This window comes from Mustelus asterias, chromosome 12, assembly GCF_964213995.1.
Source record: "Mustelus asterias chromosome 12, sMusAst1.hap1.1, whole genome shotgun sequence".
NCBI classification, from domain to species: Eukaryota; Metazoa; Chordata; class Chondrichthyes; order Carcharhiniformes; family Triakidae; genus Mustelus; species Mustelus asterias.
The window spans coordinates 32,058,365-32,084,414 of record NC_135812.1 but is presented as its reverse complement, the minus strand read 5'-3'; the positions used below and the strand labels follow the sequence as shown (position 1 = coordinate 32,084,414).

Genomic DNA, 26,050 nt, shown 5'->3' with positions numbered 1-26,050 from the left:
GTTCGAACACCTGCTGAAATGTTGCTGTCAGCTCCCAAAGTCCACTTGAAGAAAAGGATGGAACAAACATAATGATTTGTTCCAGCTTGGCTAACTCCTGAAATCGTCCCTGAATTTGTCTTCCAATTTGTCCAGGTGGTCACAGGATTTGTTTGGATGGAACCCTTTCTTTCTGTTTGTCCTTTTGTTGGATTTTCTTCAGATTTAGGAAATGCTCAGTAATCTTGTTCTTCAACTGAGAGGCTCAGTTTCAACTTGAACGCATTCGCATGTGACAAGCATTCATGTGTGACAAGTCTCTGTCCTTCTCCTGCAATTCACGGTTCAGCTCAGTCAATTTTGCACTTACGTCTGTAAGAAACGCCATGTCTGGCAACTACACATTATCTGACAGCTCGCTGTGCACCCCATTTCTTGATTTAAGAAAGATGACAATGTCACGGAGCAGATCTAAAAGTCTCCAGAGGATGTTTCCTCCACTTAATCACCTCACATCTCCATGAAGGATTAGCTCACTATAGGTGGCATCAAGCTCATTAAGTAATGATGTGAACAAGAGATGTTGCAGAGCTCTGACACAAATTTAGTTGATGATCTTAACAACAATTGTCATTACATGAGAAAAGTCAATAATCTTGTTCGCTTGTTGGATAACACAGTGGTAATTGACAAAGGAAGGGAATTCAGGGTCATTTCCGCAAAGTGCAACGCAGCCTGCATTGACCATCGGGTGTGATTGAAACCAATTTCTTGATTGGAATGTTTTTCCCAGTCACATATCTTTTGAATTGGTTATAGACTTCCTCGCCTCTTGTCCTCTCTGAGTGGCAAAAGAGAAAGACCTCCTTTATCGAATGTCATGCAAACAAAAACCTTCAGCTCGGCCTCATCCATCATGTCCACTGATTTATCAAACTGCAGGGAGAAACATTCACAGCCTGAAAAGTCTTGGTGTACTGCTGAGGCAGATCCTCAGACAACAATTCCATCTTTCTGGCTACTGTTAAAGTGCCAAGTCTTTGAACAAAGTGTCGGCAGCAGTCTCATAGCCTCCTTGATAACTTCGCCATTAGTGAATGGTTTCTTATGTTTTGCCAGTGGATGGCTAATACGAAAAGACACCTCTTTGTCAGACTTGCCTTTAACCATAGCTTTTGAAAAGAGTGACTGTTGAGCTTTCAAAATTCCCTTTTAACGCCCCAACTCTCTGAATTGCACTGTTTAAAGGGAAATTTTCTTGAAATGTTGCATGCATTGTCTTGTGGTGCCTTGTGATAGCCTCTTTTACTCAAGGCTACACTGTTGACAAGTGAGACAGGTGGCCTTCTCTTTGACATTCGTAAAGAAAATTCATTTTCCCATTCCTGGTGCTAAAGGTAGGTTTTAGCCACCTGTGAGCATCTTGTTGCCCGAGTCTTGAGGATTTTTGGCGCGGTTCAGCAGGCAATGAGCTGATTCACTCATCATTACAAGAATCCAAAGTCTCACATACTTTTGACACAGTTCAGCAAACAATGACAATCGACTGAGATTCTGGAATCGATTTGTCCAACACGATTGACTATTTGGAGACCATAGGCATGACAATATGTACATTTCCCACTCTATCCAAAAGCCATGATATCTTTTGGGGAAGGCAAACAAAATGGATAAAAGCTCGAACCAAATGGGGGTGAAGAAATCTGGAAAAATCTGACCACCTGGATATATTTGTAAAGTTACCCACACCGTTTTAAAGAACAACAGTGGCGTATTTTGCGTATTCACAAGGGATGTAAAGCAAAAAACATTATGAAAACATTTCCTCATACTGCAAAACATACACATTAATGCACAGTGAACTGAAATTCTGCTTATGCATTTGCATGAAATCCTATTTCCGCCAATTATATTCCCTCCACTTTTGTCCAGAACGCACTGGCCCAGGTATCGCATTAAGAATAAAGGTGAGGCTAATGTAAAGTAAATCAGATAGCAACTTTTGGCATTTGCTGTTAGAGATAATCTGCTCCTCCACAGGATAGACTTAGCAGTGAAACGAATGCGATGATGTGAAGTTGAGATGCCTACTCATTAGTTCCCCTCCAAACACACCAGAAAAAGTTGGGTTGGTGCATTCAAGAGTAAAATAATTTTAATAGCATGGTAGATGGTCATTTCTACCAAACAACCTCTCCAAAAAATGATTTCTTATTTAGAAGTATGGAGTTTTATTCCTTCAAAAGTTAATTTTTGTCGGGGATTTGAAGAAAAATTAAAATTTTGCTTTACTTTGTCTCTCTCTTCCATATTTCTCATTTAATCCTATTTGTCTTTTCCAATCTTGATTTTGCTCTCTGAATTTAAATCTAATTTACATTTATATTTCCTGCTTTATACTTCCTGGAATCGACTCTGAACTGGGGATTTTACTGACCCTTGGGCAATAGGCTGGGAGGTGGGTGGGGCTGGTAAAATTCCGGGCAGTCTTGTTGAGATGTTTCTCTGGTGCATCCCTGTTGCTGGGGATGTGTCTCCCTCCATGTTCAGGTGCCACCATGTTCTCCTACCTGTCTCATCAGCAGCCACTTCTCTTGGGGGCACTGCTGGAGCTCCAGAGCTTCCAGTTCTCTGATTGGACCAGTAGCATCAGACCCGGCAGTGGCCAATTAAGTGGCAACCTCTGGGAAGATTGCTGATGTGGTCCTGCTGCCTGCCCATGTGAGCTTGGGTGTCCACATATGGTCCCGAAGGTGGGATACCCCCTGCTAAGGACATCCCAGCTTGAGTGTCACAGTGAAAATTCTTCAATCTGAGGTTTTGCAGAAACTTGCTTGTTTCTTTCCCCACTCAAGAAACCATGGATAATCCGTAGGGGCTTCCCCACTCAGATTGAAACAAGTCTCTTCTCAAAGCCCACAAACATTTTGAGGGCAGCTGTTAGCAAGGTGGATGGTGAGCCCAATTGCTTCACGCTGGTTACTGTCTACACTTCCCACTGCCTCGGCAAACCAGCCAGCATAATTAAGGACCCCACATACCCCGGACATTCTCTCTTCCACCTTCTTCCATCAGGAAAAAGATACAAAAGTCTGAGGTCACGTACCAACCGACTCAAGAATAGCTTCTTCCCTGCTGCTGCTGACCTATCTTGCATTAAGTTGATCCTTCTCTACACCCTAGCTATGACTGTAACACTACATTCTGCACTCTCTTCTCAATGAACGGTATGTTTTGTCGGTATAGCGAGCAAGAAACAATACTTTTCACTGTATACTAATACATGTGACAATAATGAATCAAATCAAATCAAATCAAATCAAAGATTATTAAGTCCAATCTGGAGTATGGTTCAACATGATAGGCCAGCTTGTAGCACTCTATCCAGCTGGTAATTATTAATTTGTGAGTATTGACAATGAGTGCCCACACACTCTTTAACTGAGTAGGGCATTACAGCTGAGATCAATCCTGGCTTTATCCAAAGACTTCAAACAGGAAAAATTCTCTGGCAATCAGGAGCAAGCTTTCTGCCAATTTTCATATCTTTAAATAAATTTTGTTTTATTTTCCTCAAATGAATCCGTCCGTGCATCAAAATGAAGACAAGGATATTACCAGCCCTTTGGATTTAGGCGGGTAGGTGGGAAAGCTGGGAAGATGGTGCAGGAAGGCTGCCTATCAGCTTCCGCCATCTTCCCAAAAGTAGGAAAGATAGTGGATGGCCCTTCTGCCTTAAGCCCAATTGAGCTACATAAGTGGTGAAGGCCGCTTCCCATCTGAGTTGGCATCTAACCAATAGCACCAGGGACCCTCTACTGCATGGGGAGACCGCCAGGTACACCATGGCAGCCTCCTAGCTGGCTCCTGAGAGGAAAGCATCCTTTTGAGCAGTCCTGATAAAGAAAGGGCATCATGGCAATGGTGCCATCCTCCTTCACCATACTTCTCCTTAGCCTACTTAACTGGTTCTGAGGATGTAGGCCCACAGATGTGTGCCCTTCTTCCAGGTGTAGCCCCAGCAGTGGCCATCAAACCTGGTGGTGCTGCTGAACTGCTGGCCCTCTCATGGGTCTCACAGCTGTTCCAGATAGGGACAGCAGCCTCAGTGACAACCAGTTAATTGGCTGCTGCTGACAAGATGCAGCCCCGGGTCCCACTCACCGCAAAAGTACATTCTCCCCCAGCTTTCCAGCTCATTTATGGGTCCCTTGTTGCCACCATGAAATCCAGCCCAAAGTGTTTGCTTCCACCATCAGGACATAATTTAATTCCAAGCCTGTGGAATATTTGGTGGCCATTTAATCAGGTAGAGGATGGTCAGACCCTGCCACCTTCCCACCTCTGCCCTGATGGGTTTCCTGCCTCACTGTCAATTGAGGCCCTTGAGTTGGCAAATAACGCTGAGTTAAGGGCCTCATCTCACTGCTTACTGGGGGGGAGAGGTCCCTTATTTGAAAGGTACACAGTGCCTGATCGAGGGACCCATCATCACAAAGTGGGAGAGGCACACTGAGAACCACACACTGCCCTTCTTGCTGACCTCCATGAACCCACCACCATCATCACTCTCCTGAGCCTGAGTCCATTAGTGATTCTGGGCTTTGGATGGGTGTAGTGCCAGTAGCAGCCACTGCCGACCCACCCTGGTGGTGCTGCCAAGCAATGATAATCTACTGGCCAATCAACCTCCACCCCGCAGGGAAGGCCGCTGTCTCATTAAGTGCCTGTTTGGCACTCCATATCATAGGACTTCCTTGAATAAGTGAGTCTCCTGTCAATTCTTCTGCCAGTGTTTGAGATCTCCATTGCCTCCATTAAATGCTGCCTTCAGTGCTAAACACTGCACGGCATAACAAAGTTCAGGTGAATGATTAGTTTTTTTTTCAACCTGCCCTAACAATGGCTGTTATCTCTCATACAGAATAGTCCTATATGACTTGACTAATGAGATGTAACTCTAGGTTATGGACGGAGTCTTGTGTTTAAATCGAAGTGCCGCATGTTAATTTCAAAAAGGATTCTTAAAGCCCCTGCAGACAGGAAATTTTCATTTAACTTGGTTATTTAACAATCATAATGAGATGAGATTGGGTCATTTGAATCCAGCTTGAACTGAATTGGAGTCATTAACATGAAATTCCATCTCATTAGAAATTAATAAAAGTTAATTCGACACTCATATTTACAAAGGCCACAAGAAAACATCAGAAACCAAGCAGAACTCTGAATGGAATATTGTTCCAAGTCTGCAGTTGAGGTAACTCTTCAAGTTAAAGAAAGGAATAGGATGTTCTTCCGGAGAGTCCGTGCAGACTTGATGGGGCTGAATCCATCTTCCAATTTCCCTTTATCTACCTTATTGGTTACGTCCTCCAAGAAAGTCAATAAATTTGTTCAGCAGAATTTCCCTTCAGCACTGTAGGAATTCTATGGTTGTACATTTTAATAAAATCACCGCTCATTCTTCTAAACTCCTGAGAAAATAGACCCCAAATGTGCTCAGCCTCTCATTAGAGAACAAAGCCTTCATCCCAAAAACCAATTTAGTGAACCTTTGCTATGCCACCTGTAATGCAAGTAGATGCTATCTTCAATGTAGAGACTAAAACTGCACACTGTACTCCAGATGTGGTCTCACTAAAACCCTGAACAACTATCGCAAGACCTGTACTCAAATTCCTTTGCAATAAAGGCCAACATGCCACTTGCCTTCCTAACTGCTTGTTGTATCACTATGTTAACATTTTGTGTTCCTTGCACTAGCACACCAAGTCTCTTTGAGCAATCAACTTACAAGTTTCTCTCCTTTTAAAAAATATTCAGCTTTTCTATTCTTTCGAACAAAGTGAATAACTTTGCACTTCCCTACATTATAATCCATCTACCATCTTGTTGCCCACTCACTTTATTTGTCTATATCTCTTTGCAGTATCTCTGTATCCACAGCTAACCTTTCTACCTAGCTTTGTATCATCAGCAAACTAAGATACATTATCCTCTGTCTCTTCATCTAAGCTATTACTATAGATTGTAAATAGCTGAGGCCACATCACTGATCCTTGTGGTACTCCACCATTCACTATCTGCCAAATTTTTTAAAAATCCCATTTATGACCATTCTGTTAACCAATCCTCTTTCCATGCTAATATTTTACCTCCAACTCCATGAGCATTTATCTTACCTATTAACCTCCTGTGTGACACCTTACCAAAAGCCTTTTAGAAATCTAGTTGTACAGCTACCAGTTCCTCTTTATCTACTTTACGAGTTACATCCTCCAAGAAAGTCATTATATTTGTTAAGCAGAATTTCCCTTTAGTAAAACTGTTGTTTTGTTCTAACTATACTATGCTTTTCAAAGTGCATTGTTAATAATTCCTTAATAATAGATTCCACCATTTTCCAAACAACTGATATTAGGTTAAATGGCCTGTTGTTCCCTGTTTTCTTTCCCTCTCCTATCTTGCTGAGCAGTGTAAAATTTGCCAACTTCCAATCTGCCGGGACTGATCCCAAATCCAATGAGCTATGGAAAACTGTAACTAACGCATCCACTATCTCTGCAGCTATCACCTTTCGAACCCTTGGGCGTATGTCATCAGGTGTGATGATACTGTGCCTTTAAGAAATGTATTTTAATCATGTTTCTCTGCAGGGTTTTTTGGCACCATGTTGTCTGCAGCCGGTGTCCTCTAATTGTTACTGAAGTAATATAATGGACATCATGCAGTTTTTAATCTGAACTAATGCAGGGTCCTGTGGTTTTTAGTGTACTTTAGGAATGCAGAGGGGAGCTTGATTGAGGTTGATTGACAGATCAGGTGATATGCCTGGGGACAGCTTTTTTTTACAAAGCATTCCAAGTTTTTAGTTTCGGTTTTCAATTGCTGTTAGAAGCTGGTGGAAGAAGGCAGTGTAGTGTCTCTGTCTCTCTCCCTCCAGAGGCTTTCTGAAAGTTCCAAGACTGCGGAGCCTAGAAGGGCTGATCCAGTAATCAAAGGACCAATTCACAGCAGATGTTAAAAAGCTGCAAATCTAGTATTACGTGAGCATTCTTGTTTCTGTGCTAGGTCTGAAGACGGGTGGATGTCTGTGGGATGGTGTTTGACTTGGAACAACATAGATAGCTAGCTGTTAAGGATTATATTGTGTCATGTTTAAATTTTGTAACTGGTAAAAGTTATGCAAATTCTTTTTGTTATATTTTAACTGTGTTCTTAAATAAACTTTGTTTGATAAAAGCTTCCGAGTGGGTAATTTGAATCATACCTGGAGTGAAAAACCTTATGCTCACCCATGCCAAAATCAAATGTAAAACTTAGGGTATAGGCTAACTTCACAAAACACCTTGGTGTTTCTGGCCTGGTCTTAACACAGGCCATGGAGATTTGTTGCATTTTAGTCCCTTACGTTTCTCCAATTTGTTTTCCAATTGCTCACTCTTTTCAGCCTGTAGTTTACATTTATTATCCAAAGAAGGGGTTTTGGGGCGGGGGGTGCCATGGGTGGCAACCTGATGATAATATTCCCCTTTTGTGCATGTTGCACATGTTTGCCATGTTGTCACTTACCTATTCGGTCGATAGTCTGGAATCGATCGATCCAGTGAAATCTTGTTACTCAGATATGTATTGTATCCATATTTTTCATATGCTCCTGCAGCTTCTCTTTCTTCTTCAGTAGTGAGTGTAGCAGGCAATCCTCCCTGCCCTCGTCCACCAAAGCCTTCAATCAGCCCCAGCGATTTTGACAAGCCTAAAGTGGGAGTCAACATAGTATAGAGCGTGATGAAAAAGGAGCATTACAAGCAAACAATTTACAAGTCTTATGTCCTAAATTTCAGATGTCCTAGCTTATTTTACTTAAAAAAAATCCCCAAACATAAGATTGTGAATATGATGCATGAGTGCTTAATACAGATCCAAGCCAAAAAGGAAAATTAAACCCATCCAAATTCTGGACTGTTGGGTGTCTCAAACATTACATCAGCATGGTTTAACAAGAACAAAAATATGCTAAGTGAAACAACGGCCTGATTTCACTTGTACTACAGGTTTCATGGCGGAGAAACTGGAACTTGCTATGCTCATTTTCTAGATGTAGAACAGTTGTAAAGTTCTAAGATTACCTAGGGATTGCTCTAGGGAATATTCATGCATTTCTTGCAGCTGCCTAAAACATTTGTTAAGCCCCTTTCTTATATTAATCAGGGAGCTAATGCCTTGAGGTCTTGTGTAGAAATTTGCTTGAGGCCCTCACCAAAAACTTAATCTTAAACGCAGCTTCATGTGGAGCAGATTCTCTCCTTGGCTCCACATTGTCACCGTGGGCTGCAGCTGGCCTGCACTTGTCCTTCTGCTCTCCAATTCAAGAGCTGTCTACCTGACAGCTTAAAATGCCAGTGAGACAATTAGGGCAAATTGGTCTTCTTCAAACTGGCGAGCTGCCTCGGGACCTCTGATTGATTAGCAGCTGCAGCTTGGTGGAATATATGCCAAAGATGCCTGAAGTTCAGGGCCCAATTTCACCCAAGGCTGCGGGTCCCCACTTTTAAGATAGGCTGACACAAAATTCTAGCTCAGGACGTCAATTTTAATGCTCCGAAGTGGCTGCTGCTAAAAACGCAGGTTCGTCATTTTACTTCGTGTAAATCTTACCATGATTCAACACTTCATTCACATAACAGCAAATCTGACAGAAGCAGATTTGTTCCATGTACAATTTTATTCGCTCTTTCATTTCTACTACACCGAATTTTGTTTCCTTTAAAGAGGGGATTCAGTCACCTCAGTGATTTAATCTGACCTGGAGTCTCTCAACACCAATTATACAATATGACCTATGGTCTGTTACAATGCATCATCAGCCTATGTTTGAAGGCTAGCAATATCATGAGTCAGTTCACTTGAATAATTACAACACCTAGAATTTTTCTTAACATAAGTAGTTCAATCATATTTGGTTTTATAAACACAACACAATACTTAATATGATGAATTTATTTTGAATTGGGCAATTTCTTGTTACTGGACATCTGTATTGAATAGTATTGAATCTCACAACACCACCTTAAAGTCCAACAGGTTTATTTGGAATCACAAACTTTTGCTCGTGATTCCAAATAAACCTGTTGGACTTTAACCTGGTGTTGTGAGACTTCTTACTGTGCCCGCCCCAGTCCAACACCGGCATCTCCACATCTTGAATAGTACTGCTCAGGGTGAGAATCTGACATTGTTGCAATGCTTGTTGATGTTTTCTTTTAAATTGAGTCTTTTGCTTTTTCCCTGCCTTTTTGCAATGTTTTCCACGTAACACGCAAGAAGCAATGTAGTTAGTCACAGAGATGGTTTGCAAATGCCAACACCATCTCTTGCTCAGGAGAAAACCTTCAGCACTGAGGGACATTTTGCAGTTTTTCTATTGCTTGGCAGATCCTGACATTATGACCTAGTCTAACGAAACAATGAGAAACAACTGAAGCAATGTGATTGAAAACTGCTGATCAAACCAAGGCCAATTAGTCAATAGCGCAACTGTTGTACAACTGAGGGCCAACACTAATTCTTGTAGATACAATTTTGGAGAGGTTTGAAAGTGCATGTATATTTTAGCATGTATATTTGTTTGCTCTGTGTCATGCTTTAAACCACAAAAGAACTGTTACTGTGCCTTAGAGCTGACATAAGTCTGTGCAACCAATGTGTAAGTTGCTCAAGGATGTGTTCTCACTCCAAGTTTAGCATCAGTCCAATCAATGCTGAATTTACGGACTGTAAGTCAAAGGTGTCAAAGCCAAGGCTGCACTTATGATGTGAATATACCCTGAGCATTTAACAGAAAAACATTTACTTGCCCCTTTTAATGTGATAATGAAGAAGCTTGAAAAGTCAGCAGATTTAACTAGGGTTAATTTGTAAAAATATTCTGCAGCAAGCAGAAAGTCAAATTCCTAATAACAATATTTCTGTCAGTAAAATCCTATTTTTTTTATTTGTTCCCTCTTCATTCCATCACTTCCAACACAAGGACATGCTTATACTGTCAAACAGTGCCATGCAAAGAGTGTAGCAGCTTCAACTGCAATGTGGTAGGATATATTAATATAATCAACAGTCTTCTATCTAGTGAGGGTCTGATCCCTCAGATCATCACCCCAAGATAAGATGCAAGCTGCACCATGCACCACCCCCTCCCCCGACTCGCATTCCCCCGTCCCCCCCACCAACCCCACAACCAGCCCCAACAGATTCCTCCTCGTCCTCTGCCACCACCAGATGAACCTGCTAACTCCTACTCTCTGTCCTTCATTGCACCATTCCCCTTCAAATTACTATCAAAACTCTCCGAGGTGGATGTATCTGAGCTGGCGTTCGTGATAGAATAGTGACGAGTGTTGGATGAATGCAAGTTGCCCTGCATTATATCCTGTTGTTATAACGTGAGCTGTGCTCTGCTCACAGGCCAAATTGAAACCAAGACTGGATTACATGACACACGTCCCTTCCAGTGATGGCATGCTGCTACCTCTTAAAGGCATATTACAATAACTTGGGTTCTCCCAGAACATCTACAAAGAAAAAAAAACAGAGATTACATTTGATTTCCTCATGAGAGATCTTCAAGTTCAGGGGCAGGAAATGTTGTCCTGGTGTAGTAAAACCAGCACCACTGTTTCACAAATTCTACAGAAACCGACTGTACCTCCTACTGACCCTGGGCTATAATGCAAGTACAGCTCATTGAAATTAATGTTCAGTCTTGACAGTGTGCAGCTTATACGAAGTTCCAGCAATAGTATAGCATGAGGGAATGTATTATCCAACACCAATGACTCACTCTTAAAGCTGACACTCAATGAAGGGATGAAAACATTCAAAGGAAAACCAGTGGTGTGAAGTATCCCATTAGTGAAATGACACTGAAGGTTCAGCTCGACAACTGATATTTATATATCGCATTTAATATGCAAAACATTCCAAGGAGTGTTCTAAAACAAAATTTGACAGAGTATCACAGGAGATGTGAGGTGGGAATACCAAATGCTTGGTCAAAGAGGTAGGTGTTACAGAGCAGAAAAGAGAAATAAAGAGGCAGAGGAGTGTTGGGAGGTAACTTAGGGTCTATGTAACAGAACTCATGGCCACCATCGGTGGAGGAATTATACTCAGGAATGGTCAGGAAGCCAGAATTAAAGGGACACAAATATCTAGAGGCTGTGGGCCTGAGGATTTGAGACAGGGAGGGGTGAGGCCATGGAGGGATTTACAAGTAAGGATGAGAAATTTAACATCAAGACGTTTCTTGACCAGGAGGTAGGTCAACAATTGAGCTACAGGGGTAAGAGTAGAACAGGACTCGGTGTGTGCTAGGACCCATGCAGCAGAGTTTTGAATTACCCTCAAGTCTACAGGGGATAGAAGATGGGAGATCAGCCAGGAGTGTGTTAGAATAGTCAAGTCTAGGGGTAATGAAAATAGAAGTCTGACAGAGAATAGTGCCTCTCTTTTGATGTGAGGTCCATCTTACAATAAGGGACAACAGCAGAACAGGATGGTGATAAGATGAGTGAGTGATGTTCCACCTGTGGCCGAAACCTGGAAGCAAGCCCAGAAGAATTTTGCTGAGTTATGCAAGGTTACTGAGGCAAACCATCCTAATGCATAGCTTAATTTTATAATGTTGTATTACAATACCTCTTAACTGCACTTGGTTGCAGAGGGAGAATGCGCTTTATGCATTATACTATTGATGTATAAACTGCCAATGAGCTTTCTATGTGAAATGGTCTTTAAGTGACTGCTTTTTACGCATATGTCTTTTCACAGTGGACGTGCAGGAAATATAATGCAATAAAAACAAGGGAGTAGATTTCCATCTTAAATCTACTGGGTGTTACGATTCTTTGAGAGAGAAGCAGAGAGGAAACCGCAGGGTGACGGTAATGCACCCATTGCCGACACCACAAGATTTTCTTTTCATTTGCTGCAATGGAAATAAAAGGAAATGGATTTTGTTTCCAGCATGTAAGTAGCAGCAACAGCTTAAAGGCAATCTTATTTCAGCAGCAAGTTGGAAGGCTGCTAATAATGTCTGATTCTTTGGAGGACAGAAGTCCCAAATTGGCAGACTCTTCAACTGATCTGTTACTTGAAATATTTGAAATAAGAAAGACATTTTTGTGACTGCAGAAAAAGGATAGCGCAGTCTTTGTGGAAGAAGTTGGCCCTAATATAGAGTGTCCTCTGAAGAGTTGGTCACTCAATATGAGCAGATTTTCATGGCCTCACCAGGATATCCAAAGTATAAAGAGAACGTCATTGAAAGCATATTTTCTATTTTCATGTTCATTGTGCCACCCAATGTTTCAGATCATGCACTAATTCGCAGAAATGTTTATGAGAAGACATGTGACTCTTCACAGCCTCTTCCGTGCCCCTGAAACGTTCTTTCACTCACAGCCTAAAGCAACAAAGATGTGAAAACCTCACTTATCTAGTTGCTAACTTCCTGCACCTGTTCTCATCTCCATTTTGGAATGCTTACTCAGATCTGAGTTGCATTCTGTATGACAGGAAGAAAAACATCTTCATACTTTCCATTTTCTTTTTGAAAGGAGAAAGCTGAAGTACAATGTTTATTCTGAAACCCTTCTAACCTTGCCTCCTTTCCACATTCCTAAGGGAACCCCAGCACTAAAAACAAAACCCTCAGCTTCACATCCACCAAGCATTTCAGGTCTCAGCTTCACAAACAGTTCTCATCAATCTGGAGAATGCTCGATGGCCTGGTTCCAGGGAAAGGAAGTTTATCAACCTGATGATTGGCAACCATGAGGCCCAGCTTGGAGTTCCAGGTTTTGAGCACAACTAATAATTGGGTAGCGAGGAATGATTATTCAGCCCCAACTACACAAGAGCCAATGGCTACATGGATTCACATCCGTAAACTGCACCATGCCCCACCGCATGCCCCTCTTCAGAGGATTGGTTACTAGCAGTATAGTTTCTAGCCATCCAATGACACCCAGTTCCCAAAATGCACCATGAGTGACACAAGTGGCCAGCAGAGGCCTCCAACTGAAGGGCCCTACCCCTGATTCAATGATATTTGGTGTGATCAGTGGCAAATGGTCTCAGTGGTTATTGTGTAAGTGTAATTGTCAGGAACACTAGTCTGAGCACTTTCACCTTCCTATATTGATACAACCTTACAGCAGGTTGCATCAGTATAGGAAGGTCCTCTTACTGACTTGCCTGTTATTAGGTAAAATAAGTGGTTCAGGCTGACCAGAAAAATGTTGTAACACACATTAATGCCAATGACATTATTCAATGGACTTGGTATAATGCTGCAAAATATGTATTAACATTATCAACTGTGCCAAACTTAAAAAAACACCAGTATTTAATACTGTATGTTAAGTATGCTTGGCTTGGAGAGTTACCCCAAACCAAGTTTTGCTATATTTTGAATAATTCTACGATCTCCTTCCTGCCCTTGAACACAGCAGGGACATTTCCCTCCTGTTGCACTTTAATTGCCTTTCCCACCATCGTCTACTGTACCTGCAGTCAAATTAAGGGCTGCAGGCTAGTTATTGGGTACCCTTCTATTTCCTCCTGGAAACTTAAAATTGTGAAACTCCTTCTACTCTGTTTGCCAGAGAAAACTATGCATTACCCAGACTGGAGGAAGATTTCATTCTCCTACCTCTTGAAAAGGTGAATGAGGAGATCTCCTTACATAGGGAACAAGGAATAGTTAAATAGGAGAACTTGCCAGAACTGAAAATGGCATTGGGTGTGTGTACAATGGGCAGACAAGTTCGGAGAGAAATAACTTGGCAAACTTTAATAAACATCTTGAATCCAATACGGTGCCTGGTTACATTGAGAGTTTTGGTTCAAACAACACCTGGGAAAGTGTAAAATTAATTGTTCTAGGTGAAGATCACCATATATTTCTCAAATATAAAGAATGCATATTCATCATTTTTCTGAATAGTTACCAACTAATCTTCCCAAACAGGTTAACAGCTGATTTAGGATTTTTAAAATGGGGTATTCTTTTGTATGGTGGGGGGGATAGTTAGTGCAGTTGGATAGAAGGCAAGCATGTGGATCAGATTAAGACCAACAGCACAGGGTTTGATCCCAATTCTGGTAGAGGTAGATCCTCACCCTATCTGCAGTGAAAAATCATAGCATTTTGGCCTTGATTTGGTGAATAATTAGCAAGGACCTGTGTTCGAGCAGAGTGCTAAAGAAGAATCGTTTATAAGCTCTATTGCAAACTTATTGAGGATATTACTTTCTTACCCAATTTGATCAGGAGAGAACAAAATCAATCCACCTTCAGACATCATTTTCCTAATTGTGAAAATTTGTTTTGAGTTGCTGAGGAATACAAAGAGCTAAAATTTCCTGGCACAGTGGTGGCAGGGTTGAAGCTGGGAAAGTCAGGAAAATAGAAGGGAGCCACCTCAAGACAGCTGCATGATTCATTCTCGCCGCTGAAGAACTTGTTCAGGGACAGGCTGGGAAGTGGATCGGTTGCCTGTTCCATGGGGCTGGCAGCCAATCTGCATTGTTAAGGCCCCAATTAGGGGCAATTCTGTGGGTTTGTTGGTATTTTGCGAGTTGCAAGGGGTTCTCGCCAACTCTCCAGCTGGTGGGCAAAACCTCTGCCGCCTCCATTCCTGGAACACCCAGATAACAAGGACACCAATATCAGACTCCTATTTATTGACGACAGCTCAGCTTTCAACACTATTATTCCCACGAAATTCATCTCCAAACTCCGTGGCCTGGGCCTCAGCACCTCCCTCAGCGACTGGATCCTGAACTTCCCAACTCATAGACGACCACAATCAGTAAAGATAGGCAACAACACCTCCTTCACAATCATCCTCAATTCTGGTGCCCCACAAGGCTGTGTTCTCAGCCCCCTACTATATTTCTTATACACCTATGACTGTGTGGCCAAATTCCCCTCCAATTCGATTTACAGGTTTGCTGATGACACCACTGTAGTGGGTTGGATCTCAAACAATAATGAGACAGAGTACAGGAATGAGACAGAGAAGCTGGTGAAATGGTGCAGCAACAATAATCTCTCCCTCAATGTCAACAAAACAAAGGAGGTTGTCATCAACTTCAGGAAGCGTAAAGGAGAACATGCCCCTGTCTACATCAACGGGGATGAAGTAGAAAGGGTCGAGAGCTTCAGGTTTTTAGGTGCCCAGATCACCAACAACTGTCCTGGTCCCCCCATGCCGGCACTATAGTTAAGAAAGTCCACCAATGCCTCTACTTTCTCAGAAGCCTAAGGAAATTTGGCATGCCAGCTACGAATCTCACCAACGTTTACAGATGCACCATTGAAAGCATTCTTTTTGGTTGTATCACAGCTTGATATGGCTCCTGCTCTGCCCAAGACCGCAAGGAACTACAAAAGGTCATGAATGTAGCCCAATACATCATGCAAACCAGTCTCCCATCCATACTCTCTGTCTACACTTCCTGCTGCCTCGGAAAAGCAGCCAGCAAACACCCCGGACATTCTCTCTTCCACCTTCTTTCGTCGGGAAAAAGATACAAAAGTATGAGGTCACGTACCAACCGACTCAAGAACAGCTTCTTCCCTAAGTTGATCTTTCTCTACACCCTAGCTTTGACTGTAACACCACTGTCTCGTTTCCTTCTCTATGAATAGTATGCTTTGTCTGTATAGCGCACAAGAAACTATATTTTTCACTGTATGCTAACACGTCACAATAATAAAATAAAATCAATCAAATCAAATCAAATATCGCCCTACATTTCTGCTGAGAGTACAGTTTACTGTATAAATGTGAAGTGGGGTTTTCAGTTGTGTTAAAAAGTTAACAAGGAATACATTTTCTGTGGAAAAATGATTCCACAGAAGAGTCAAATTGGACATGAAATATTGCCCGGAATTCTCTGGCCGTTCACATCCAACTGCCGCTGCCAGTGAAAGATGGAGAATTTGGCGCTCAGCTAAACTCTGTTCACTGCAGCGGGACCAGAGAATCCCACCCATTGTTTCTCTCTCCTCAGGTGCTGCCGGACATGCTGAGATTTTCCATACGTTCTGTTTTTAATTCAGATCACCAGCATCCATAGTATTTTGCTTTTAATTTAGGTTATACTTTTACAGTTGTTTAAGTAATTCAGATGCCTACCAAGTAATGTTTACTCTATTGTTTTGAGTGTGTTTGCCACAGTAGAAATTGGGATATATAGAAATCTTGTGTGATCCTTTGAGTTGGTCACTGTTAAATTTGTATCTTTTTTAAAAATTTATTGATCTCTAAGAGATTGTAATACCCCCCAACCCCCAATCATCTGCTTTACAGAAAGTACAAAAATCTTGAAATCACCTTTGACATGGGGAAAAAGTGTCAGCATTGAAACTAAGTGAAATTGTTGGCTGCAAAGTTAATTTGTTTCCAAGGTAATCATTTCCATTACTAATATCAAAACTTTTAACATTTAGGCCCAGATTTTCATTCTCAGTGAATCCCTAGCTCTGCAAACCCAACCTTTAAAACTGAGCGCCTGTAGTTCCAATCTTTGTTCCAGGGGCTGGATTAGAAGTCAAGCCCCCTGCCCCAATAATGGGTGCAGAAGTAGGCTCAGTATAAGGCTCTGTGCTCCAACACTTTGTTGAATTTATTATTTTTAATTATTAGAGCTAAAAACAACCCTCCAGCCTTCACCTCTGACACACTCCCTATGCTCCATCCAGGCCAACATACACCAATTCATGACCCTTACTGTGGTCCCTCATTTGCCCTATACAAACAAATGCCCCTCTACTGAGCCCCTGGCCCCTCAGATCGTTATGGCAACCCATTTCCCTCTATCCACCACCATGGCCCCTCGTACATCCTATACTAACCCACGCCTCTCAACCACTCCCCTGTGAGCCCTCATACCCCCTCACATCCCATGCCCCTTCTTAGCCCCCATGCCAACATACCAATTCGTGCCAACCCACAACCTCACCCAACATGTTTTGACCTTACGTTGACCAGGGTATCTAAACTACTATCCACCATGAACAAATCTAAGGAGCCATACTGACATAAAATAATGTTATGTGTCCATTGATGACATCACTATTTTAAACAAAATCATTCATGGATTAAAAATAGCATTCAATGCATAGAAATTTCTTTAATTAATCTCTTATGAAATAAAGTTCTATGTTATAATCACTTGGAGCTGTCGATCCAACTGCTCACTTAACAGGCATCCAACCATAATAGTGTTAGTTGGACGAAGTGGAAATGGTCGAGAGCTTCAAGTTTCTAGGTGTCCACATCACCAACAACCTGTCCTGGTCCCTCATTTATATTAATGATTTGGATGAGAATATAGGAGGCATGGTTAGTAAGTTTGCAGATGACACCAAGATTGGTGGCGTAGTGGATAGTGAAGAAAGTTATCTCCGATTGCAACGGGATCTTGATCAATTGGGCCATTGGACTGACGAATGGCAGATGGAGTTTAATTTAGATAAATGCGAGGTGATGCATTTTGGTAGATTGAACCAGGGCAGGACTTACTCAGTTAATGGTAGGGCGTTGGGGAGAGTTACAGAACAAAGAGATCTAGGAGTACATGTTCCATGAAAGTGGAGTCACAGGTGGACAGAGTGGTGAAGAAGACATTCAGCATGCTTGGTTTCATTGGTCAGAACATTGAATACAGGAGTCGGGACATCTTGTTGAAGTTGTACAAGACATTGGTAAGGCCACACTTGGAGTACTGTTATAGAAAGGATATTATTAAACTAGAAAGAATGCAGAAAAGATTTACTAGGATGCTACTGGGACTTGACGGCTTGAGTTATAAGGAGAGGCTGGATAGACTGGGACTTTTTTCTCTGGAGCGTAGGAGGCTGAGGTGTGATCTTATAGAGGTCTATAAAATAATGAGGGGCACAGATCAGCAAGATAGTCAATATCTTTTCCCAAAGGTAGGGGTGTCGAAAACTAGAGGGCATAGGTTTAAGATGAAAGGGGAGAGATACAAAAGTGTCCAGAGGGGCAATTTTTTCACACAGAGGGTGGTGAGTGTCTGGAACAAACTGCCAGAGGTAGTAGTAGAGGCGGGTACAATTTTGTCTTTTAAAAAGCATTTAGGCAGTTACATGGGTAAGATGGGTATAGAGGGATATGGGCCAAATGCGGGCAATTGGGATTAGTTTAGGAGTTTTTAAAAAAAGGCGGCATGGACAGGTTGGGCCGAATGGTCTGTTTATATGCTGTAAACCTCTATGACTCCACGCCAATGTCATAGTTAAGTCAGCTCACCAATACCTCTACTACGACTCTCATCAGTTTTTAGAGATGCACCATAGAAAGCATTCTTTCTGGTTGTATCACAGCTTGGTATGGCCCCTGCTCGTTCCAAAACAGCAAGAAACTACAAAGGTTCGTTAATGAAATCCAGTCCATCACACAAACCAGCCACCCATCCATTGACTCTGTCTACACTTTCCACTGCCTCGGAAAAGCAGCCAGCATAATCAAGGACCCCACACACCCCAGATATTCTCTCTTCCACATTCTTCCATCAGGAAAAAGATACAAAAGTCTCAGGTCACGTACCAACCGACTCAAGAACAGCTTCTCCCCTGCTGCCATCAGACTTTTGAATGGACCTACCGCGTATTAAGTTGATCTTTTTCTACACCCTAGCTATGACTGTAACACTACATTCTGCACCCTTTCCTTTCCTTCTCTATGAACGGTATGCTTTGTCTGTATAGCGCGCAAGAATCAATACTTTTCACCGTACATTAATACAATAATAAATCAATCAAATCAAAAAACTGACATATAAAACATGGATTTTTTTGAACTGCAGATTTTTTCTAAATTTAAAGCCATTGACAGTTTTGACAGTACCAATGAGTTTTGAAAGTTCTCTGACAGATTTGAAAGTTCATCATCAGCTTGACAGTTCATTATCAGATTGACAGTTCTTTGATAGCTTTGAGAGTTCTTTGACAGCTTGACATTTCTTTGACAAATTGACAGTTCTGTGACAGCTTTGCCAGATCCAATGGGTTTATGCACTTTTCACCCACAATCATGTTTACTTTTAACAATCCAAAATGGTGCCTTACCTTGCCCAAAGGTGTCCGTGGACTATATTCAAAGGGACACCTTAACTCTCCAAAATGGTACCCTGGCTATCAAAATGAATCCACCAAGTTCAAATCGGCTAATACTGGTCTAATCTGCACACGTGAGCTTTCACACTTTGGACTACTAAAATCCTACTTCAGTGGAAACAGCTGATGCCTTTAATGGCCAGCTGCCTCCGTAAAACCCATATGCACAAACTCTGGCCTCCCACTCCAAACCCCCCAGCAAAAATAAGAAATGTAATCAGGGCGAGACTTGGTGTTTTCAGCCTTTTCCACTATTTTTATCATGACAACCTTTCCATCCTGGTCTGAATGTGGCTACAATGATGCCTTTGAACAAAGTCTTTTTCTTACCTGAAAGAGATGAGGCATCCAAAAGTTTACACATCTGACAGTGCAGCACTCCCCCTGTACTGCACTGGAGTGTCAGTCTAGATTATGTGTTCATGTATCTGAAGTGAGACTTAACCCACAATCTTCTGACTCAGACATTTACACTACCACTGACCCAAAGCTCACACTGAAGGTGGACGTATCAGAACGAAAGACATTGACCATTCTTAAACTTAGTTACATTGGAATTTTGAGAGTTGAATGCAATAACTGAGTCCATTTAAACAGTAAATATTTTATTTTCCCAATAATTCTATTAGGTTGTGGGTAGGATGCTTGTCCAAGATTAGGCTGAAATTAGAAGAAATGATAAAACAAACAAAACTGTTTCTGGAGATGTAAGGACATATTCCTAAAATAATTCAAAGGAATACAAATAATAAGGCTTGTATCATGTACAACATGTAGTGATGGGAAACTTAGACTCGTGAGTGGGCTGCATGAGTTATCCTCCTTCATTTCAATGAGTTGCAAGATTGAAATCAGGTTTGTTAACTAACCGTGACCCCATGAATAAGATCAGATACATTTAATACACAACAAATATTTCATAAGTTATAGAAATCTTTAATCATTTATATATTAGTTTCGTTTATTTATTAGGGTCACAAGTAGGCTTACATTAACACTGCAATGAAGTTACTGTGAAAATCCCCTAATTTCCACATTCCGGTGCCTGTTCGGGTACACTGAGGGAGAATTTAGCATGGCCATTGCACTTAACCAGCACATCTTTCAGTCTGTGGGAGGAAACTGGAGCACCCAGAGGAAACCCATGCAGACACGAGGAGAACGTGCAGACTCCACACAGATAGTGAACCAAGCCGTGAATCAAACCTGGGTCCCTGGCACTTTGAGGCAGCTGTGTTAACCCCTGTGCCAGCTTGTTGGAGACTTGGTCAAAACTTAAGGCGATGGCAAACATTTGGAACAAAATGTGACCAGCTGTGAATATAATGCCAACTGTATGCTTTATATTGATTCATTGATCTGTTGTTACTATTGGCAACGCACAAGAGGTACCATAACTTTCAGAAGCACAAAGATATAGTGCTGCACACCTGCTGAGGAACATTATGGGTTCTGCTTTCCATTTATCTCTTACAAAAGGATATGTACTTTGTGATTTTCTCTTGCCGGCAAATAAAGATATCCTACCAATTATGCCTTCTCCAGGGAATAAATAATTTTAAAATGAGCTCAATTCACCTCCACTCCTGAATTAAAATTGCATTTAGAGATGATTAACTGAAGCTTTATACAACCAACTCTGCTGGAGCTTTTTGTTAACTCGAACCAGAATCGCAGTCATTATTAACAAGAACCTACTTGTCCATGGAAATTATAACCAATTAAAATTAGGAATTGAATTATAATTAAAACTACACCTTTGAGAGGAATTGCTTTTAATTAATGTCCTGATGTTTGCAGGTGTACACACCAGGGAACAGATGCACCTGACCATTGGTAAGGGGCTGAGAGTCTGGCAGTGGGAGCTGATGCCAACAGGAACATGCCAACTGCAGAGGACGCAGAAATCCAGCATCATTGTTAAGTGCCTGATTTAAACTTTACCCCAGCTTTTTCAATAGCACTGATCTGAGAGTGTTTGGGAGGTTTGTGTCACTACGTCAGTGATGGGCAGCCTGTGGCCCAGGGGTCATAATCAACCCATTGGGGTCCTGTGTGCAACCCATGAGATATTTTGTTGACCATTGCTCATGTGCAGGGTTGCCATGTTCTGCTGATTTCCATACACGTGGGGGCAGCACGGTGGCACAGTGGTTAGCACTGCTGCCTCTTAGCGCCAAGGATCTGGGTTCGATTCCTGACTTGGGTCACTATCTATGTGGAGTCTGCATGTTCTCCTTGTGTCTGCATGGGTTTCCTCCAGGTGCTCCAATTTTCTCCCACTGTCCGAAAGACGTACCGATTAGCATCAAGGTGAATGATGAGAGTCTAATCTTGGGTCTGGCTAGAAAGACAGGAGGAAATTATTTTGCAGTGATAGTTTCAGGAGAACTGATCTAAACAGAGCAGGGGAGAAAGGAATAAGGCTGTGCTAATAGGAATAGAAGAGGAAGGATGGCAGGAGGTTCGTGTGGAGCAGAAACGCCAGCACGGATCAGTTGGACCCAATGGATCTGTTTCTGTGCTTTGTTTGTTCTATTGGAGTTTATGAGGTTTGGTGTTTTAATGCATTGAGTAGTCTGCTAGGTTGGAGGGAATGGGGAATGAATACATCTGATTTCTGCTGGTTGAATAAAGGGAAAAGGGATACTTCTGGACCAAACTACATGCATATCGTTTGATGGAATGAAGAATCATTCATCTTAACACCAACTCCAGTACTGAATGATGGATTCAGCGAATTTTAATTTTAAACTTGTAGAATATAACCTTCAAATTCTTCCTCAAGTTCAAGCTGCACGAAATTGGAATAGATGATGTTAATTTAGGCTTAAACTACAGAGCAATAAACTTTTGAAATATGACATGGTGGAAGGATTTGGAATAATAAATGAGTCACTGGAACCTATCACAATTGTGTATTCTACAAAGGAGAAGAGTTTTTTTTTCCATTAGTAGCGTGAGTGGGAGTCCGAGGTGGGAACTCTAAAATGCATTTGTTTAATCACACTTAAGGAATCTGTGATATGATTAAGCAGAACTCAGATAGTCTGAAGATAAAATGAAGATGGGAAATGCAATAAGTGTATAATAATGATACGATCTGTTGGACTTGATAGTAAAGGCTTAGTAAATCCCCATCCTTACTCCCCCCCACCACTGACCCCAGCAATCTAACAGGTCACCTAATCGCAGAAGTTGGCCAACTGCCCAGAGCACCAAACCAGCAACAAGTAGCGGAACGTCAGTGTGGCAGTAAAATTCGAGTGAGGCATGAAACTGAAATTCCCACGAGGAGGCTCGTGTGGAGCAGAAACACCAGCACGGAGCAGTTGGACTGAATGGACCTGATTCAGTGCTCTGTTTGTTCCATCGGATTTTATGGGGTTTGGTGTTTTAATGCACCGAGTCTTCTGGTCTGTTGAGGCACTGCTTGTTTCTGACAGTGTTCATTAACTGAAAGGCATATTGAAAGCTGAAATGCAGAATGAGAAATCAAGCTGACTGTTGCTTAAGGCTGAAAGCTAACTTGGGCTGGACTTAGTCCAGAGAGTGTTGAACAATGACAGCAAGAGTTACCATGGACATAATAATTTGGGGAGTGGAGCTACTTGTAGAATCTTGTACATTTTAACGAGATCACCATCCTAAGCTCCAGAGAGTGTAGGCTCAATTTACTCAGCCTCTCATCATACGACAACCCTCTCACCTCAGGAATCAATCTCGTAAACCTTCGCTGTGCTGCCTTCAAGACAAATATATATTTCCTGAGATATGGAGCTGTGCCCAGTCCTCCAGGTATGGTCTCACCATAGCTATACAATTCTGGCAAGACTTCCTTAAACACTTGCAATAAAGGCTAGCATTCTATTTGCTTTGCTGTACCAGCACATTGCCTGCTGTGCTCTAAGAGTACACCCAAGTCGCTCTGAACAGCAACTGAAGAGGAAATTATTAACCAGCTAATAAGGTTTTAGACAGAATACATAAGATACTGACAGCACTACCAGTAAAGAGTTAAATGATTCTTGAAACAAAGTTAATAAGCTAATGAAATAAACAGTTTACACATATGTGGATGCAGCAAGAGAATTAAACAAGTAATCATGATTTTAAGACATATATGCTGATATTTTAAATTTATTTTAAGTATTGAATGAATCGTTGTCTATTTCAGCCAAAAGCAACTAACTGCAAGGTATCATGGTAAAGGTGAAGAATTCAGAGCCAAAGGCCTGGGAACCTTGGTAATTCGCAGAATTCATATCAGAAAGTTTCTATGATGTGGAGGTGCTGGCGTTGGATTGGGGTGGGCACAGTGAGAAGTCTCACAACACTAGGTTCCTCACTCACCTGAGGAAGGAGCAGTGCTCTGAAAGCTTGTGATTCCAAATAAAATTGTTGGACTTTAACCTGGTGTTGTGAGAAAGTTTCCAGTGAGGGAACACATTTTGCAACTTTATGTATAGGGATATTCATTGTCTCGACATAGAATAGATATGTACCTGGACACAGGAACACGTGTCTATCCAGTTTGGCAATGAGCCAGTGGGAATATTCACTTTGACCTCCATGATGAGCGTCCATAGTTACATAACAACAGGGAAGTGAGTTCAGCCAAGATGGGAGTCAGCGTCTGGATTAAATGGACGAATGAGATATCATTATGCTGGATGGTAAAATGCGATTGGCTGAGTTATTTGTCAGGAATTATTATTGATGTATGTTTACTAAATGTAATTGATTTTAAACTAATATGAGGCGGGAATGATCGATAAGAAAATCTATAATTGATCTGTTTCTGATTGTACACATTCAATTCATTGGAGAGGATCCTCGTGAGTTTTGTATTGTCTGTAGTTAAAGACAGTACCAGCCATCTCAATTCACCCCACAACAGCAACATTTTAAAGTTTTACTACTTTTTAAATATATTCTACGTTTCCATTCTTACCACAAACTGGGTAACCTTGTACTCCGCCTGTCATCTTGTTGACCACTCACTTAGTCCATCCAGATCTCTTTGCAGCTTCTTTGTGTCGTCTGCAATACTTACATTCCCAGCTAGCTTTGTAACTTCCACAAACTTGATGCATTACTCTTGGTCTCTTTGTCGATTGCACTTAAACCAAGATATTTATTACAATAGACATTGCATAATAGGTCTTAGCACAACTGAATCCATTCTCCCTGTCAAATCTTTTTTCTTACAGCGCTCCCAAACAAGATCTACTTTCACATATGGGGCCAAACTTGAGTAAGTATAATAGCCTATTCCTCACTTTAGCAACATTTTGTGTGTAATTCTCCCAAGCCCCATCGGCATGTTCAATGGCGGGTTTGGGGAGGGAGCATATGGAAGGCCCAAAAATCAATGTTACGCTGGCGTGAATTTACAGCAGGATTTTCTACTGGTGCCTACCATGGTGGGTTGGAAAACTAGCAAGTACCTCATTTGCACCCAGTTAATGTGGTCCAGCTGAAAGTTTAATCCCCCCATGCCAGATTCTCCATAATCCCAGCAGGGAAAAATGCCAACGTGAAACATATTCAGAACAACGTGGCATGCAGATGTCTGGACTCACCTGAACAATGCCTGGGCCTGCCTCCAGAGTTCAGGATGCAGGCTCCATGCAACCCTGGACCTTGAGTACCACAGCACATGGGGAATATGTGCAGGTGGATCTTCCAGATTAGGTGTCCTGGAGGAAGGGAGGGGGCATCCATCTTCCAGCCTCAGAATGTTCCTGGAGATCCATCTTTGTTCAGAGGTCCATCTTCCAGTCTCTGAGCTTTTCAGGAGATCTATCTTCATTTTCACCTTCTTTCTTCAATAGTGGGTGAGTGATGTTGGACGCCTTTTCCATATGGCACCCAGACACGACAGTGGACTATGCATCATCCAGGCCGGTCCCACATCGTGAAACACCCGAGTACATAATTAATTAATTCGGGGCCAGAAGATTTGGCATTGTTTTCTCGGCAGCCTCTGTGCCAGGTAACATTCAACATTCCCTTCCCACCACGGGACTTAGTCTCAAAATGGGAGAATTCTGCCCATTATTTAAGTTTCCAACGCATTTCAAAGACTCAAATTAAAAAATGAACAAAAGAAACATGATAGAGCAGCTTATTCATGGACGAGTAATTATAAAGCACTGCTTCACTTCAAACCAAGGTATAGCATTGACTCCCAATATCAGAATCAGCCAACCATCCCTAATATTATTTAAGGGCGGGATGTTTAACCCCTTACAGGAGTAAGCACAGAGGGAGGCAGGAACGGACATTTGTGCCACTGCCCAGTGTGCCTGCTTGCTGCACCATCACTTTCCCAGTCAATTTTTCCAGAGACGGCATGGGGTGAGTAAGGCTGCACGTCTGCAAGTGGCAGGCAGCCATTTGAATTTTTAAAGGCCTATTCAGGCTTATTGTCAGAGGCCATCTGGAATTTTCCCATCAGCCTCTCTGGGTTCCCAAGCCACTGGCGATTGGACAAGCTGTCTGGAGGTGGCCTCTCACCCAGAAGGCAAGAACAGTCAAACGGGGAAGTAAGACGACTGGTCTAAACTGTTTGTTTCCTTCTGGGCAGTGGTCCAGCTCTGAGGCCATCAAAGGGCTTCCCCTCCACAACAGTGGCCTGGCTGCTAATTATACTTTTAAATTCAAAAGTTTAAAAAGTTGGAGAGAGGACACTTCAAAATGTATGTGATTCTTTTTCTCTTCGTTGAAGTACAGACTCCATCGCCTTCTGAGTTGGAAGCCTGCCACTGGCCGTCCAGCTTTGAGAATCTGCCAACCATCCCTAAATTGGACGATGAGCCCATCCACTGACCACTAATTGCCCAATTTGGG

At 42.0% G+C, this 26,050-nt stretch overlaps 1 protein-coding gene across 1 annotated transcript in view; it reads right to left on the bottom strand.

Annotated features, from left to right (window-relative positions):
• galnt17 (polypeptide N-acetylgalactosaminyltransferase 17) overlaps window positions 1–26,050 on the bottom strand; it is a 380,918-nt gene that overhangs the window by 337,382 nt on the left and 17,486 nt on the right. Inside the window, exon 2 of the mRNA XM_078225003.1 lies at window positions 7,555–7,738. Coding sequence (XP_078081129.1) covers window positions 7,555–7,738 — 184 coding nt within the window. The remainder of the gene's footprint in view (window positions 1–7,554; window positions 7,739–26,050) is intronic.